Here is an 18,566-nt window from a genome sequence, read left to right on the forward strand (position 1 = left end):
ATTAAAAAAAGGAAAGAAGAAAGGCAAATTAACAGCATCAAGGATGAAAAGGGGGATCTGGCCTCCAATGAAGAGGAAATTAAGGCAATCATTAAAAACTACTTTGCCCAACTATATGGCAATAAATATACCAACCTAGGTGATATGGATGAATATTTACAAAAATATAAATTGCCTAGACTAACAGAAGAAGAAATAGTTTTCTTAAATAATCCCATATCAGAAAAAGAAATCCAACAGGCCATCAAAGAACTTCCTAAGAAAAAATCCCCAGGGCCTGACAGATTCACCAGTGAATTCTATCAAACATTCAAAGAACAGCTAACTCCAATACTATACAAACTATTTGACATAATAAGCAAAAAGGGAGTTCTACCAAACTCCTTTTATGACACAAACATGGTACTGATTCCAAAGCCAGGCAGGCCAAAAACAGAGAAAGAAAACTATAGACCAATCTCCCTAATGAATATAGATGCAAAAATCTTAAATAGGATACTAGCAAAAAGACTCCAGCAAGTGATCAGAAGGGTCATCCACCATGATCAAGTAGGATTTATACCAGGGATGCAGGGCTGGTTCAATATTAGGAAAACTATCCACATAATTGACCACATCAACAAGCAAACCAACAAGAACCACATGATTATCTCAATAGACGCAGAAAAGGCCTTTGATAAAATACAACACTCATTCCTACTAAAAACACTAGAAAGCATAGGAATAGAAGGGTCATTCCTAAAAATAATAAACAGTATATATCTAAAACCATCAACTAATATCATCTGCAATGGGGATAAACTAAATCCATTCCCATTAAGATCAGGAGGGAAACAAGGATGCCCATTATCACCTCTATTATTTGACATTGTATTAGAAACACTAGCAATAGCAATTAGAGAAGAAAAAGAAATTGAAGGCATTAAAATAGGCAAGGGGGAGACCAAATTATCGCTCTTTGCAAATGACATGATAGTCTACTTAAAGAATCCTAGAGATTCAACCAAAAAGCTAATTGAAATAATCAAAAACCTTAGCAAAGTTATAGGATACAAAATAAACCCACATAAGTCATCAGCATTTCTATATAATTCCAACACATCTCAGCAGCAAGAACTAGAAAGAGAAATCCCATTTAAAATTACCTTAGACAAAATAAAATACTTAGGAATCTATCTCCCGAGACAAACACAGGATCTATATGAACACAACTACAAAACACTTTCCACACAACTAAAACTAGACTTGAAAAATTGGAAAAACATTAACTGCTCATGAGTAGGACGAGCCAATGTAATAAAAATGACCATCCTACCCAAACTCATCTATCTATTTAGTGCCATACCCATGGAACTTCCAAAAATTTTTTTTACTGATTTAGAAAAAACCATAACAAAGTTCATTTGGAAGAACAAAAGATCAAGGATATCCAGGGAAATAATGAAAAAAATACAAAGGAAGGTGGTCTTGCAGTCCCAGATCTCAGACTATATTATAAAGCAGCGGTCATCAAAACAATTTGGTACTGGCTAAGAGACAGAAAAGAGGATCAGTGGAATAGACTGGGGACAAGCAACCTCAGCAAGACAGTATATGACAAACCCATAGATCCCAGCTTTTGGGACAAAAATCCACTATTTCATAAAAACTGCTGGGAAATCAACACCTCACACCCTACACCAAGATAAATTCAAAATGGGTGAATGACTTGAACATAAAGAAGGAAACTATAAGAAAATTAGGTGAACACAGAATAGTATACATGTCAGACTTTTGGGAAGGGAAATACTTCAAAACCAAGCAAGAATTAGAAAGAGTTACAAAATGCAAAATAAATAATCTGGATTACATCAAATTAAAAAGTTTTTGTACAAACAAAACCAATGTAACCAAAATCAGAAGGGTAGCAACAAATTGGGAAACAATCTTCATAAAAACCTCTGACAAAGTTTTAATTACTCAAATTTATAAGGAACTAAATCAATTGTACAAAAAATCAAGCCATTCTCCAATTGACAAATGGGCAAGGGACATGAACAGGCAGTTCTCAGCCAAAGAAATCAAAACTATTAATAAGCACATGAAAAAGTACTCTACATCTCTTATAATCAGAGAGATGCAAATCAAAACAACTCTGAGGTATCACCTCACACCTAGCAGATTGGCTAACATGACAGCTATGGAAAGTAATGAATGCTGGAGGGGATGTGGCAAAGTCGAGACATTAATTCATTACTGGTGGAGTTGTGAATTGATCCAACCATTCTGGAGGGCAATTTGGAACTATGCCCAAAGGGTGATAAAAGACTGTCTGTCCTTTGATCCAGCTATAGCACTGCTGGGTTTGTACCCCAAAGAGATAATAAGGAAAAAGACTTGTACAAGAATATTCATAGCTGCACTCTTAGTAGTGGCCAAAAATTGGAAAATGAGGGGATGCCCATCAATTGGGGAATGGCTGAACAAATTGTGGTATATGTTGGTGATGGAATACTATTGTGCTAAAAGGAATAATAAAGTAGAGGAATTCCATGGAGACTGGAACAACCTCCAGGAAGTGATGCAGAGCGAAAGGAGCAGAACCAGGAAAACATTGTACACAGAGACTGATACATTGTGGTACAATCGAAGGTGATGGACTTCTCCATTAGTGTCAATGCAATGTCCCTGAACAATCTGCAGGGATCTAAAAAATACTATCCACAAGCAGAGGATAAACTGTGGGAGTAAAAACACCGATGAAAAGCAACTGCTTGACTACAGGGTTGGAGGGGATATGACTGAGGAGAGACTCTAAATGAACACTCTAATGCAAATTCCAAGAACAGGGAAATGGGTTCGAGCCAAGAACACATGTGATAACCAGTGGAATCGTGTGTCGGCTATGGGAGAGGGAAAGGTGGTGGGAGGAGGGAGGGGAGGAAAAGAAAATGATCTTTGTTTCCAGTGAATAATGTTTGGAAATGACCAAATAAAATAATGTTTAAAGTTAAAAAAAAAGAAAGAAAAAAAAGAATTAGGAAAGGATTTTTGCAGAAGGTAGGATTTTTACTAAAAGGATGGCAGGGAAGCAAGGAAGTGGTGGAGATAAGGAAGGAGAGAGGCATTGGAACTTGGTGTTAGGTGTTCCACTAATGTGGAAGTCATAAGACAAAGGAGTTACATTTTTTTATTGACCCGAAAAATATAGACGGCTACATTAGCATGAAAATAGTTTTTCTTTGAGGATTTAAATATTTGAAGACTGAATAATCGGGTTCTTTCAAATATCTCCATTTTTAATTTTTTTATTAAATTCCTGTAGCAATTATTAAAAATTAGGGACTCTTTTCTCTCAATCACTTGCTATTTTGGTTTCATTCTGAGAAAATTAGCCAAGCAAATAGTACAAAATCTCAAACATTTAAACATTTGCTTGGGATTTGTAATATAAAATTCCTAATTCATCTTAGTTGATGGAGAGGATCAGTCTGTATAAGTGAAAATTTAAATGACAAGATAGTATTTAAAAAATTTTTTAAACATTATAAAATATTACCAAGTAGAGGTCCTATTGAGGATTATTAATTACCAAATTAATAGATAATTAGTTACTTGTGTGTTATTGAAATATATTATATATTTCATTATAAAACACAGTTAATTGGAACAGAATAGTAGGTAGAGAGGTAGCATAGGAGATAAAGCACCAGGCCTGGAGTCTGGAAGACCTGGGTTTAAATCTGACCTCAGAGACTTCCAAACTGTCTGGTGCTGAGCAAGACATGTAACCTCAATTACCTCACCCTTGCTTCTCTTCTATCTCTGAATTGGTATTCAGAAAAAGGGTAAGAATTTTAAAAATACAATACAATATATAACTGTATACTTATATACTGTTAAGTGGATATTGTTAAAATTCTTTGAAGTAACTTGTTGCTCTAAATAGTTATATTTTCTGTTTATGTATTTTATGATCCACATTCAGAAATTAGGCCAGAATTTATGTATCATGTAGGATCATAAAATATAGCTTTCATACTTTTAAAGAAAGTGAAACAAAATTTAAAACACTTCAAAAGAGGGTAGCTAGATGGTTCAGTGCATTGTCAGCCTTAGAGATGGGAGCACTTGGGTTTAAATCTGACCTCAGATACTTCCTAGCTGTGTGAACCTGGGCAAGTCACTTAACCCCCATTGTAATCTTTGTTGCTCTTTTGCCACGGAACCAATACAGAGTATTAATTAATTAATAAAATATCTCAACAAACATTTATTAAGCACCTACTGTTTCAATTTAATTTTAATGAAAGAATAAACTGAGGCAAGATCTCTAAGCAAGGTAACCTTTATTAGTAAGGGCTACCTGTCAATAAATTCATCAGTGGCTTGTCTCCATTCATGCAAAGACTGCAAACTGACAGACAACTCCCTTTTTATAGGTTTTTGGGGAGCACAAAGCAAAGAACAGAACAGGGTAGATAACATCACAGGATTAAATACAAAATGATTGTTTACAAAATTCAGCATAATGAACAACATGATTGGTTGGAAATTTGATGATGGAGTCTAGCAAGAACCTCCATGAGACTAAGAAGTATTCATTGTTAGAATCCAAGTGAAAGATAGCAGCCCAGACTTTTAGACAGCAAATCAGAAATCCCTGAAAGGCAGTTTGATGGCATAAAGATATGAGACCCCAAACTCCCTTTCTTTCTCACATAGTCCCCATGGTTAGCAAAGTTCCTTGAGGCAAGAATAGATCCGTGATTAACAAGAGTTGGATTTTTAAACTTAGTTCATTACAGACCAGCTGAATTCTGTACTAAGTTCAAAGACAAAGAGCCATGACTTAAACAATTACAGGATAAAGGCAGGTACAGGGCAAAATCACACATATAATACATAAATAAATGAATAGGATCTTCTTATTACAATGTGTCAGGTTCTGGAACTAGGTGCTGGGGATACAAAGACAAAAAAAAAAACTCCTTAAGTAAAATAGACAAGAAAATATAAAGTAATAGAGGAGGTAGTACGCATTGCTAAAAGGAAGAGCAAAAGCCTCCTGTAGGAGATGGCATTGGAGCTGAGTCTTGAAAGGAGCTAGGGTTCCAAGAGGCTCAGGTGAGAAGGAAGAGTATTCTAGGCATGTGTATCATCATGTATAAATGGAGATTTTGAACCTTTGGACTTAAATTCTTTTTAATCTCTCCATCACATTGCATGGCCACGTTTGTATAAGTTCTGAGGCTCCATCTCCCTCCCTCCCTCTCTTCTCTCTAGTGGGCTGGGTTGTTTAGGTAGCTTTTACTGTAGTTGTTATTAATAAGCTTTTAAAAATATAATACTTAGTAATTGAATATTAATTTAATACCCACAATCAGCATGTGAAAAAACACAAAGAATATTTGGGGACAAGGGAAGACAAATAGGCCAACTTGGGCAGAAAGCATTACTTCAGAGGAAGTCAAGTAGAATAAGTTTGCAAAGATAGGCTGGAGTCAGATTGTGAAAAGTCTTAAATGCTAAATGGAAGACTTCGTATTTTCTTTTCATCTTAGAGATATAAGAATCCACAGAAGTTCTTGCTCCTGAGCAGGGATGTGAGAGCCACAGTCTTGTACTTTGGGACACCAACTTGACAATTGTATTGTGTGGGAATTAGAGAACAGGGAGACCAATTAGGAAGCTGTAACAGTAGTCAATGAAAGAGTGGGTGAGAATCTGAACTTAAGCAGTGGAGGTGTACATGGTAAAAAGGGAAACATGGTTAAGATGTTGTGAAGGTAAAATTCAATAGGATCTAACAACTGATTGAATATAGAGTTAGAGACTGGGAAAAGTCAGGAATGCCTGAGATAATTGGATATCTCAAAGGCTGATGGTGTTCCAGACAGAAAGAGGAAAATTAAAGATAGCTGGGTTTGACCTCTGTCTTAGACATTTTGAGTTTGAGGTATCTATGAGATATGCAAGTGGACATTTCCAGCAGGAAGCTAGGAATATAGGACTAGAACTTAGTACAGAGAGGAATCATCTACACAGAGGTGATAACTGAATCCACAGGACCTGGGTAAAAGTGTGAATCAAGAGAAGAGAATGCAATCCAGAGCCCAGAGGAACATACAAGCAAAAGTAGAATATGGATAATGATACTGCCATAGTATTGATCGAGAAGTGGTCAGACAGGTAGAAAGAGAACCAAAAGAGAAGTTTCTTGAGACTCCAGGGAGGTGGAAAACATCTATACTAAATAGTCTTTTCTTGGGCAGCTAATAGAAAGACTCATTTTCCTGAGTTCAAATCGGGCCTCAGGGATTTACTAGCTATGTGATGCTAGGCAAGCCTCTTAACCCTGTTAGCCACAATTTCCTCATCTATAAGATGAGTTGGAGAAGGAAATGGCAAACCATTCTAGTATCTTTGCCAAGAAAAACCTAAATTGGCTCAGGAAGAGTCAGACATGACTGAAACAACAACAGTCTGGCTTGCTCTAAATCTTGTGAACTTATGATCCTGTGTTCTATGATTAGATATTCCCTAAACCTTAAAAATGAAGAATTATTTTTACTAATTACATCATTATTTATTCTTTTTTACTCAAAGTTCCACACTTCTGCAAAAAGCCTTACCTAGTCCATTCCCTCTCATATTATCCACAATTTATTATGTTTATATTGTGTTTGTTCATAGTTATTTCTATAGTTCCTCCCCCATTGAACTGTGAGCTCCTTGAGGGCAAGGACTTTTACCTTTCTTTACATCCCCAAGGCTTAGCACAGTGCCTTGTAAATAGTAGATGCTTAATAAAGGTTAGTTGACCGAGTTTTTATTTAGTCAAAAAAAATGCATAAAATGAAGTTTGTTGCTTTTTGAATGGCAAAACGAGCTTTTGTTGCCTTCTGGCAGGTTCCATTAGCTAATTTATAAATGTGCAAGTTCCTATATATGGACCCTTGACATTTTTATTTCCATTTGCTTAGCAAGCCCTTTTTATATAGATAGTACCAAAATAAACTCCAGTCCAAGTCTGGTCAAATTGTCGTGAATTCCAAATGAGTGAGGTTCTAATTAATGCAATGTTGCTCTACAGTATAATACAGAAAAATCAGTTGAAGTCAAAAAACAGTCCTTACCCAGACACCAGATTTATGCTAAAAGTTGTATATTCCCCAAATCTTGAAATATGGTTCAATTCCATTACCCAAGAACTTGTAAAGTATGTATTATAAGTCAAGCACACTGTGCTAGAGAAAGAAAATGTTTTATTTTTTCTCTTCTAAGATCTTTTACTTACTCTGAAATTCTAGTTATTCCTTCTGGGAATTTTTTCCTTGTCAGTGATTTCCAATTCCAATTGAGATTCAAAAAATAAAGTGCAGTGCTGGGCAATGGGAGAGACATTATGTTTAGATAAGACTGATCCCCATCCTTATCAACTTTATAATCATGGAGATTTCCAGGTTATCTCTACTGCTCAAATCATAACTTCATCAAGATTTCTATTTGCATAGATGTGTGGGGTTCCCTAGAATCTTCATAGCAATGACAACAGAAATTTGGGGAGATGGAGAAAAGAAGATAGAAGTTGGAGAGGTGGCTTTAATCACCAATAAATCTACATATTTGCTATAAATGTTGGACGAGGGGAAGTAGCAATATTTTTCATAGGATTTCTTAATATTGTACCATTAAACCATTAAAGAAATCAATCTCATTTCTAGACAGTACTATCATAATGCAAATATCTATTTAATTTCATTCAATAAATATTACTATTATTTCTAAAATATTTCCAGATTAATATTTTTTAGCATTTATCATGTGAAAGACAGTGGGGATATAAAGAAGAATTGCTCCCTCTATCCTTGAGGGCACCCTCTCTCCTCAAGAAATTTGCAGTTTTGTGGAAGCAAAGGGATATAAATAGCAACAATACAAATTATAGTGGGATGGGTACATAGAAGAAACAGAATCATAGAATTTTAGGGTTCAAAGAACCTTAGCAACCATTAGTCCATCTAATAACTCCATTTCTAACATGCCCAACAGGTTGTCTTCCATTCTCTTCTTGAATATTTGCAGTGATGGAGAACCAATGACATTCCCATTCCTTCCAAGCAGCTCTTTTTCATAGGGACTTTTTTGCCTGAACTGTGGTAGAACCTTCCAAGATCACAGTAGTCTGATAAGCTACAGTCTAACACATTGACCCAAACAAAGTGATATCATTTTGGTCCTCTTTGAGCACAAAGAACAACAACCAACCTCTGAAAAGGAAGTTTTCTTTTTCCCTGACATCAAGATTCAATCTATGTCTTTATGACTTATTATACTTATTACTCTTGGTCTGCCTCCTGGGGCAAAGAGAACAAATAGAATCCCTGTTCCACATAACAGCCATTAAAATACTTTGATAGAGCTACCATATTCTACCATCAACCTCTCAACACCCCCCAACTCCAGTTTTCCCTTTTCCAGGCTAAAAATCACAATTTCTTTCAGGCTATCTTCAAAGTATGTGAATTCAAATCCTTTCACCATTCTAATTGTCCTCCTCTGGACAACTCTACAGCTTATCAATGACCTGTCTAAATAAACCATTGTACCCCAAAATGAGCATCCTGCCAGATGTGATATGACTAGGGCAGATAGAATAGGGTAGTATTTTCACCTACTTCTTCCCAGAATCCATGCCTCTCTTAATGCAACCCCCAACTGCCATATCTTACTGCTGTTTCAGCTTACCATCATCTAGTTAATTAGTCAGTCAACAAATATTTATTAATTGCCTACTAGGCACCAAATATTATGCTAAGCTAATCTTGCTCCTTTCAGCAAACATTCTATCTAAAATTGTAGAATGTTAATGCTGCTTTTTCAGCACACCCCAAAGTCCCTTCATGTCATAAGAATGTCCCAGTATTCACACTGCAATGAGAACATGCCATTTCTGAGTCCCTTCCTCAGACATTGGAGAATCAGTAATGTGTAATTTCCCTTGTTCTATTCCTAGAAGCTCAGGTCTTCTTTGATGCCCTCCATCACCCATGACTTCTCTCCACAAATCTATCCATCATCAGACATACCTAAAAGGCATAGTCAAGGGAAATCTATCTTCTTGCAAACTTCTACCCAGGAAGAATGGATTATCAGGGCAGCCCAGTTTTAAAACCTAGCTTATTGCCTGCAATAGTCATTGAACAATAGTACATTGTTATATATATATATATATACATACATATATATGTATGTATATATGTTATATAATAGTACATTGAACAAGTTAGAATTAATCTTTAAAAGTGCTGATAGTCCTGGGAAATTTTCTGGGTTCCAACATAGTATACACTTTCTTAATGACATACATGACTTTCCTAGGAACTCCAAGTTCTCCTAAATATGAATAGTCCCTTTCACAATCCTCAGAGGTTGTAAAAGTATGTGCTACTAGGGACCTTCACAGAAAGACTGTAATAAAATTGGGTAATTCAATCTACTGTCTAGCAGAGAAGAAGCTGTCTTTTTATCTTTCCATTTATATGTGTGTTTCCAGCCCTCTGCACAATGCATAGTGCCTAGAAAGCACTTAATAAATGCTTGATTTAGCTTCTATGTTCAATTCATAGTGTCATCATATAAAATCCAATCAGCCTAGGTGAGAAAGATCCAGGAAAGGCTATCAGGTCAGAGCTTAATTTGGGATAATCCTGCTCAAGATTTCTCAGGTTTAAAGGGCAGCTAAGTGACTCAGTAGATAGAGAACTAGGCCTGGAGATGGAGAGTCCTGGGTTCAAATTTGACCTCAGATATTTCCTATCTGGGTGACACTGTGAAGGACACTTAACCCCAATTCCCTAACCTTTGCCACTATTCTCTGTTGGAACCAATACATAGTATTGATTCTAAGACATAAGGTAAGAGTTATAAAAAAAAACTTAATGCAGGTACAGTTCAAAACAACTTTTAACATTTGTTTTTTCATATTTTGAGTTCCAGATTCTTTCCCTTCCCTTCCATTTCCCCTCCCTGAAATGGTAAGCAATTTGATGTTATATGTATGCTATCACATAATACATATTTCCACATTTGTCATGTTGTAGAAGAAGACCCATACACTAAAAACAAACAAACAAAAGGGGAGAGACCCTCTTAATTAAGAGGTGAGATATAATTGATGCTCCACCAGAAGAGACTGATTAGTCAAATACATAAGTCAACCAGAAAAGGACATGAAAGAGAAGGAGAGAAAAATGAGGAAAATGGAAGTAGTATCTATCTTCACAGAGGATGGAGCCTCTTTCTCCAATGATCAGAGACTGTCAGTAGGTGCTGAAGGGAAAAGCTCATTGCAACCCACCATTCCCATTCCTGTCCCCTGCTCCTCTTTAGGGCTCATAATGAAACAGAAAGGGACCAGTGTACCAGATTTTAGAAAGTTGGGCAATTCTTTCAATCACCTCAAGCTTCTCCTTGAAACAATGGCCCATTAAAAAAAAATGTCAATATTAACCCAGTGGCATTATGTGGCTTTGAGTCTTAGAATACTGTCATTTATGAAAAAGTATAGTTGAAGATTATCCATAGATAGGTACATGGTGGGCAAAAGTGGGCTGGGCTACTTGACAAACAAGGAATCATGCAGAAATAGAGCAAAGGACGTTGCCAGAGAAATATTTAACTAGAGCACCACATCTCCAAAGAATTAATTCATTAAATATATAAAGCACTAATTATATGAAAAGCACTGGACTAGATGTTAAAGATGCAAGGAGTAAGCTCTATTTGACTTCCAAAGGTAATGGAAAGATGTTTGGTGGGCTCTGTAGAGGTGGTATTGTGTTTTTAATGAGGCATTTTCAGACATGTCTGACTCTTCATAACATTTCCTGGCAAAGATACTGAAATGGTTTGCCCTTTCCTTCTCCAGCTCATTTTGCAGATGAGGAAACTAATCAAGCAGGGTTAAGTGGTCCTACAACTACTACGTATCTGCGGCCAGATTTAAACTAATAAGGATCAGTCTTCTTGACTTTGGTTCAGCACTCTATCCTCTGAACCATCTAACTTGATGACACATATGCAAAAATGAACTTTTCACATGAAAGGAAGAAAATGACATGTATTTAGTGCCTCCTATGTGCCAGGCATTATGCTAAGCATTTTACAAATATTTCATTTGATGAAGAAGAAAAACATGATCAATCACGTGGTTTGTTGGGGATATGATTAGGATTTTGATATTAAAAGATCGCTCTACTGCAAATATGAATAATATAGAAATAGGTTTTGAACAATGACACATGTATAACCCAGCGGAACTGCTTGCCAGCTTTGGAGGGTAGGAAGATCATGAATCCTTCGTCCACCCAGGGATCTCTCGAAGGCGGCTGCTGTCGCAGCCGATGGTGGCGTGCAGCCGCTGCTGCACCGGCAGCCAGATCACGGGCTCAGCAGGCCGGGGTTTGTTCTGGAAGGCGACGGCATCCCCGCGGAGCCTGGTGCAACTGCGGAGGCTGGAGGAGCACCACTACTCCTCAGAGGGCTATTCGCTGTTCGAGCCTGCGCTGCAGCCTTTCTGGTCGTGGCTAATGGAGTTAGTGCCGCTCTGGCTGGCGCCCAACGCCATCACCCTATTGGGGCTGCTCCTCAACCACAGTCCTGGAAAAGGCACCATCTTGGGTATTCCTAATATGTGGCCTGGGCCTCTTTTCTTATCAATCACTGGATGCTATTGAAGGGAAACATGCCAGAAGAACAAACACCTCTTCTCCTTTAGGAGAACTTTTCGACCATGGTTGCGACTGTATTTCCACAGTATCTCTTGGAGCTGCCATTGCTACTCGCAATGGCTGTTTTTCTGCTGTTTTGTTGGGATGTTTATGTTTTACTGTGCACACTGACAAATCTATGTATCTAGAGTGCTACGGTTTGGAAGAGTGGATGTAACTGAAGTACAGATAGCGATCACAATTGTCTTTTTTATAACTTCAATTGGAGGAACAATGATGTGGGATTATACTGTGATCAATTAAAACTGAAGATGTTACCTCTCATTGGGATACTGACAGGAGCATTTATTTCTTGTTTTAATTATTTCCAAGTCATCCTTGGTGGAGGAGTTGGCAAGAATGGATCCACAACTGCAGGCACCAGTGTTTTGTCACCTGGCATCCACATAGGAGTAATTATTCTTCTAGCCATAATGATCCACAAAAAAATCTGCAACTCAGCTGTTTGAAAAACATCCCTGTCTGTATATTTTAATGTTTGGGTGTGTGTATGCCAAAATCACACAAAAATTGGTGGTTGCTCACATGACCAAAAGTAAACTAAAACTACAAGATTCTGCATTTATTGGTCCAGCTCTTCTGTTTTTTGATCAATACTTCAACCATGTTATAGATGAATATATTGTTCTGTGGGTACTAATGATCATCTCTTTATTTACTTCGCTGAAATATTTCATTACTGTGGTCGTGCAGATTGCAGATCACTTAAATTTACAAGTCTTCAGGATTCTACCTCCTCCAGCACCCGAACAGGTTCAAAACCATGACTGACTAATAGCCCAAGGAGAAGAGGAGAAGCAATTAAGGGAACCCTGGGAGTGAAGGAAACCCCCTGCTTTTAGGAATACAGATAGGGAACTTTTCAAGATAACCAAGTTTCTGAAAAACACATTAATGTGGCCGTTAACTGTCAGATAAGATATTTAATATAAGACTAAGGCATGCAGAAAAAAAAAGAGGAAGGAAAATGGAACCATGGAAAAATATTCTAAATTTTAAAAAATTTTCATTTGATCCTTACAACAACCCTATGAGGTTGATGCTATTATAATTTCTATTTTACAGTTATGGAAAATGAGGTAGACACAACTTAATGACTTGCCCAGAGCCATACAACTAGTAAGTGTCTGAGGCCAGATAGAAGAGGTACCCTAAGTACAGCCTTAACATCAGCAAAATGTAAAGCAACCAAGAGGAAAGTTGGGTAGATGCTATGGGAGAGAACATGGGTAAGAAATAAACAGGATGAGAAGGCATCAATGAATGGAGATCTGTCCCTATGCAGATATGTGTCATGAACTCCAAGCCCCACCCTCTGTCCACCATACCACCTAGCTGCCTTAACTGCTAGGTCTATATCTCAATATGTATCTATACTCATATTAATTAGGTCACAGATTCATTGAAGTTTTTGGTAGTGTTTTTTTTTTAACCCTTACCTTTTGTATTAGACCCAATACTGTGTATTGATTCTGAGACAGAACAGTGGTAAGGGCTAGGCAATAGGGGTTAAGTGACTTGCCCAGGGTCACACAGCTAGGAAGTGTCAGAAGTCAGTTTGAACCCAGGACCTCCCATCTCTAGGCCTGGCTCTCAATCCACTGAACTACCTAATTGTCTCTCAAATTTACAGAGTTCTTTGCACTCATTGATCCTCACAATAACTCTGTGATGTAATGTACTGGGTCTTTCTGAGCCAATCAAAAAGATGTATTATTTGGGAACAAAAGGCATTTAATTAAATAGTATTAAAAATGAAGTGACAACATGTATAACCTATATCAGATTGCTTGCCTTCTCAATGAGGGGAGAAGGAGAGAGAGATTTTGGCACTCAAATTTTTTTTATGTTAAAATTTTTACATGGAATTAAAGAAAACATTTAAAGTGGGGAAAAATGAAAAAAAATTGAGGATTTTGCAGATAATAAAACAGGTTTGGAAAGATTAGTTGATTTTCCATGGGGCACATAGTTGGTTAATATTGGACCCATTTCTCCTGGCTTGAAATCCAGTGATCTCTTCACAGTTTTTGAAAACAATATTCAGAATATATAAAGGATTAAAGAACAGGCCTGAAGTGTAAAAGAGAAAATCTTCTTGGAAATTGAATTGCAAAGATCAGACTCATTTACCAGCTGGGCGACCTTGAGCAAGTGGTTTAATCTCCCTGAGCTTCATTTTTCTCACCTTTAAAAACAAGGATGGAAGCACCTCCGTGGCACAGTGGATTGAGAGCCCAGAGATGGGAGGACCTGGGTTCAAATTTGACCTCAGACATTTCCTTAGCTTTGTGACTGGGCATGTCACTTAATCCCCATTGCCTAGCCCTTGACATTCAACCAAGATGCAGTATTGATTCTAAGACAGAAAGCGAGGGTTTTAAAAACAAAACAGGATCATAATGCTTACCTCCCAAGGTTGTTGTGGGGATCAAATAAGATAATGTTCATAAAGTGCTTTTCAAAATTCAAAATGTCAATTATTATTATTTTCTCAGCTCACCTTCTATGGGCTCATTGCAAGCAACCTCATCCTCCTTATCATGGTGACTCTTCTTATGAGCCTAGGCTTCCTAAGCTGGCCACCTAAATGATGACAGAAAGGGCCTCCAAAGCCAGTTTAAAAAATCCATACCTCAATAAGTCAGAATGGGTAGAGCACTGAGCCCGGAGTCAAGAAGTCTCAGACATTGACTAGCTGTATGACCCTGGGTAAGTTAACTTACCCTATTTGCCTCAGTTTCCTCATCTGTAAAATGAGCTGGAGAAGGAACGGTAGACTACTGTAGTATCTTTGCCAAAAAACTCTAAATGGGGTCATGAAGAGTCAGACAGTTGAACAACAACAGAACTGAACAAGAAGCTAAAGCATAGTTAACAATTAATGTTTTCCCTGTGGTATAAATATATACTTATCATATATTATATTAATATTTCATTGATAATTTTAATTATATTGACATTAATATAGAAAATTAATATATTTTCTATTAAATATATATTTAAATGAGAATTCTAACTCAAAATTTGCAGATTCTAGAAGAACAAATAAGGGCCCGGGACTCCGTGACCAGTGAAATTAATTATGCTACCCAGAGTTTTAATCAGAATCATCTACACGGGATGGGGGAACTCCGTGGAAGAGTGGCTAGGTAAGTGCAATAAAGATTCATTCAGAATGTATATGCTAGCAATGAGATGTCAAAGTCTCTTTTTTTCCTTCAATTCCTTTCCATAAAAAAGCTTCATATGGTAATCAAGTCAGTATAAAGTTAAATGGAAGATAGGTTTGGTGGGGGAAAAAGACTCAAAGTGAGATTTAACATGCTGCAATGGGGAGAGTTCTGGATTTGAAGAGAGAGACTTGGTTTTGAACCCTGATTTTGATGTTTACAAATTGGATGACTTTGGGCAAGTCATTTCATCTCTGTAGTACTCAGTTTCCTCATCAATAAAATGAGGTTTACGTGGCCTCTGAATTTCTTTCTACCATCAGCCAGCTTCCCACCTTTCTACCAAAAGGAGAAAGGGGGAAGTAGATGTGCTTCATTATCTATCCTTTAGAGCATCCATGAGGTCATTGCATTTGTCTAAGTTCACTTGCATTTTAGTATTGTTTTCCTTTAGAGTATTGAAAGAATGTCATATTTAGGGTATCCCAAAAGTCTTACTGTTATTTAAAATAATTAATATTCTTATTAAATATTTAAATGTAATAAAAATTAATTAATTTTAATAAAGCTTGCAACTAAGTGGCAGAGTGAATAGAGTGCTGGCCCTGGAGCCTTGAAGACTCATCTTCCTAAGTTCAAATCTGGCCTTAAACACTTCCTGGCTATGTGAACTTGGGCAAGTCTCTTAGGCAACCTCTAACTGCCTGACAGAAGGATCCACTGGAAAAGGGGGAAAAAAACCCATGGATAGCTTTGGTTCATGGGTCACAAAGAGTTGAACTAAAACAATCTTGCCCTCAAGGAGATTACATTACTTTGGGAGAGTTGACATATATGATGAAGCTGGAAAAGGTAGGTTGGAACCAGGTTGTAAAGGGTTTCCCATATCAGGGGAGTTTATATTTGATTCTAGACGCAATAGGGAGCCCTTACAGCTTCTTGGGTAGGAAAAAAAATCCCATGGTTTAGAAATAGCCCTTTGGCAATTGTATGGAGTATGGTGGTTACGACAAGAATTAATGAGGGCCTATGTGAGGCCATTTGAATGGAAAACAGAGAGCAGGGATGGATCCAAAACATAAAGAATTAGAAATGACAATATTTGACAATTTATTGGCTGTAGGAGTGATGGACAGTTTCAACTTTGAATGCCTGGAGGTTTTACAACTTCATGGGATTGAGTTGGAACCGCAAAGTTGTTTTAATTCACATCTTTCTCATTTGTTTTAAAAATTATTTTCTTCATATGTTTGTTGATGTTTTGCCATTTCTTTTGAAAACTATTTGTTTATATCTTATCTCCATTTATCTATTGGAGGAATGGCTCTTCCTCTCCTATATTTGTTTCACTTCCCTGTATACCATGGTTAGTAAACTTTAATCTAAGGTATTTGTTGCAAAGACTTTCCTCCCACTTGGCAGTTTCTCTTAGTCTAGTAATATTGATTCTATTAGTGCAAAAGCTTTTTGAGTTGGCAGTATAGTGATAAAAAAGAAGCTTTCTTCAATCTATTGCTCTGTAATACAACCACTCTTATTGAAAGAGGAGGCCTCTAATCTCCTTTGCTAATAAATAAGGTTAGCACCTCTTTTCCCTCTAACAATAGATAATGGTAGGACCCTGGGGAATCTAGGGTATAACTTTCTTGCTAGCCAATTTCTCTTCCTAGTCACCAACTCTCCTAAACCAGAAAAACCATTCTCTCCTATGCCCAACAATCTCCATAGACCAACAGATCTCCATCATCCTGTGTATACATCTGCTCTAAGTAAACAATAGTTGCTGACCAACATGTTTATTCAGCCAAGAAGATACAGTGTCTGTACTACTCTGAATTTATGGGTTCTCCTCCATTTTTCCTGTAATTGTTCTCACAATAAATAGCCGAGGTTATTCCTCTGTGATCAAAGTCCTGACCTTCTTACAAAGTCTCTATTATCTGTGAAGATATGTTTTGATCTGCCTTGTACAACTGTGTTAGTGGAGCTGAGTCAAAATTCAAATATGGCAAAGTATCTTCTATCTCCCATCTACCTCCACCAGTCTTACTCTTAAATTGCATAATGCTTCTGGAAGACAAAACAGAATTGTGCTGACTGGGTCTACTACAGATTTATGCTACCTAACTTCAATGGTTCACTTAGTGCTGCACACCAATCCTTTTATTCAACCAAGTCACAGTTTTAAATTTAATCTGTATTTTTTAATATTTCCCAATCACTTTCTTAAATCTAAACAATATATCAAGGCCTGATTTATAGTGTTTGCTGATTTCTGAGGTATAAATGCTCTTCCTGAAATTTTAGGATTAGCTTTTGCAAAATGGTTTAAGTTTACTTCAGCAACCAGATCTAAATGTATCTAAATCTGCCCTCCCCACCCCCCAAAAAAAATCTTGACAAGACATTGAAAGAATGAATGATCTAATGGTCTAGAAAATTTTCCCCAGAAAATGCAAGGAGATCTGCAAAGAACCATTTTTGCCCATAGGGGTGTTGGTTAGACTGTGAGGTGATCAAGAAGTCAGAATCAATAGAGAGTAAGCCAAGCAGGCTCCAAGAAGGATCCATAAAACATTGCTGAGGGATTCTTAGAGCTACATGGGTCACAGGAAAGAAGATGCAGATTTAGATTTGGATGAAAAGGAAATTTCATACTGGTACCCTCTCTAAGGGTTAGGAAGGGGCCAGGCTGCCCCCAAATGAGACAGGGTTATCTGTTACCACTAGCTTTCCACTTCTTTTCTGCCTAATATTGGAGTTGTAGTGTCTCAAAGAAGTAGAGGACATTTATTGAGCCTGATCTATTGGTAACTGGAGACAATCTGGACCATAAATGAGTTTAGAACCACTGGGGTCTGGCAATACCAAGGACGTAAAATTGACAGCAGGTCAAGTAGAAGTTCCAGGACCATCCATTATGACCAGGGAGACTTATGATGCTCTAGTAGCAATAAAAGATTGCTACCAATGTAGAAACCCATGAAACTCTGTTATATTATCTGTGATAGTTTCTGCATGTCTAGGTATACTGCATGTGATTTTATATACTTTAGGATCACATATATGTTGTATACTGTAACAATTAAAAGAGTGGTTGGTATAAACTGTAACAGATAAAAGAGTGGTTTCCTTAAACTGTGACCGCAGAAATATGGTTTCAAGATACTGTCTTGAGTTAAATCAAATATAAAGTGGTCGCCAGGGAAAAATTCCCAAATATGAAATATACCCAAGTCAGCTGGGTTTTTATGGAGATTTTAATTAATACAAATTAAGGAATTAATGAAAGGGAGAGAGAGAGTAAGAGGAAATAATGAGAAAAGGGGTAGACCAGCCCAGGCCAGCCTAGGCCAGCCTCAACCCAAGCCCTAAGAGAGATCAGTCAGTCTTTAATCCACAAGATTTGTCCCAAGCACGATTTTAGTGTTCAGAGAGAGCCTCCAGTTTAGCTCCTCAGCTCAACTAAGTTCAGGCATCGAGCCCTCCAATTCAGCTTTGGCAACCTGCCTCTTCCAGAGACCTCTTTTTAGCTCCTTTTAAAGAGAATTTTCTCCTATGTCACCTCCCCTAAGTTCTCACATCTACCAATCACAGTAGACGTTTTTCCAAAGGACTG

At 37.3% G+C, this 18,566-nt stretch overlaps 1 protein-coding gene across 4 annotated transcripts in view; it reads left to right on the forward strand.

Moving 5' to 3' along the window:
* FAM81B (family with sequence similarity 81 member B) overlaps positions 1-18,566 on the forward strand; it is a 178,126-nt gene that overhangs the window by 29,914 nt on the left and 129,646 nt on the right. For all 4 annotated transcript variants that reach the window (XR_008917898.1, XM_007487269.3, XM_007487270.3 and 1 more), the window contains exon 5: positions 14,808-14,926. Coding sequence is in view for 3 of the 4 variants with exons in the window: in XM_007487269.3 (XP_007487331.1) it covers positions 14,808-14,926 (119 nt within the window). In the remaining variant the exon portion in view is untranslated. The remainder of the gene's footprint in view (positions 1-14,807; positions 14,927-18,566) is intronic.

This window comes from Monodelphis domestica, chromosome 3 (genome assembly GCF_027887165.1).
Source record: "Monodelphis domestica isolate mMonDom1 chromosome 3, mMonDom1.pri, whole genome shotgun sequence".
NCBI lineage: Eukaryota > Metazoa > Chordata > Mammalia > Didelphimorphia > Didelphidae > Monodelphis > Monodelphis domestica.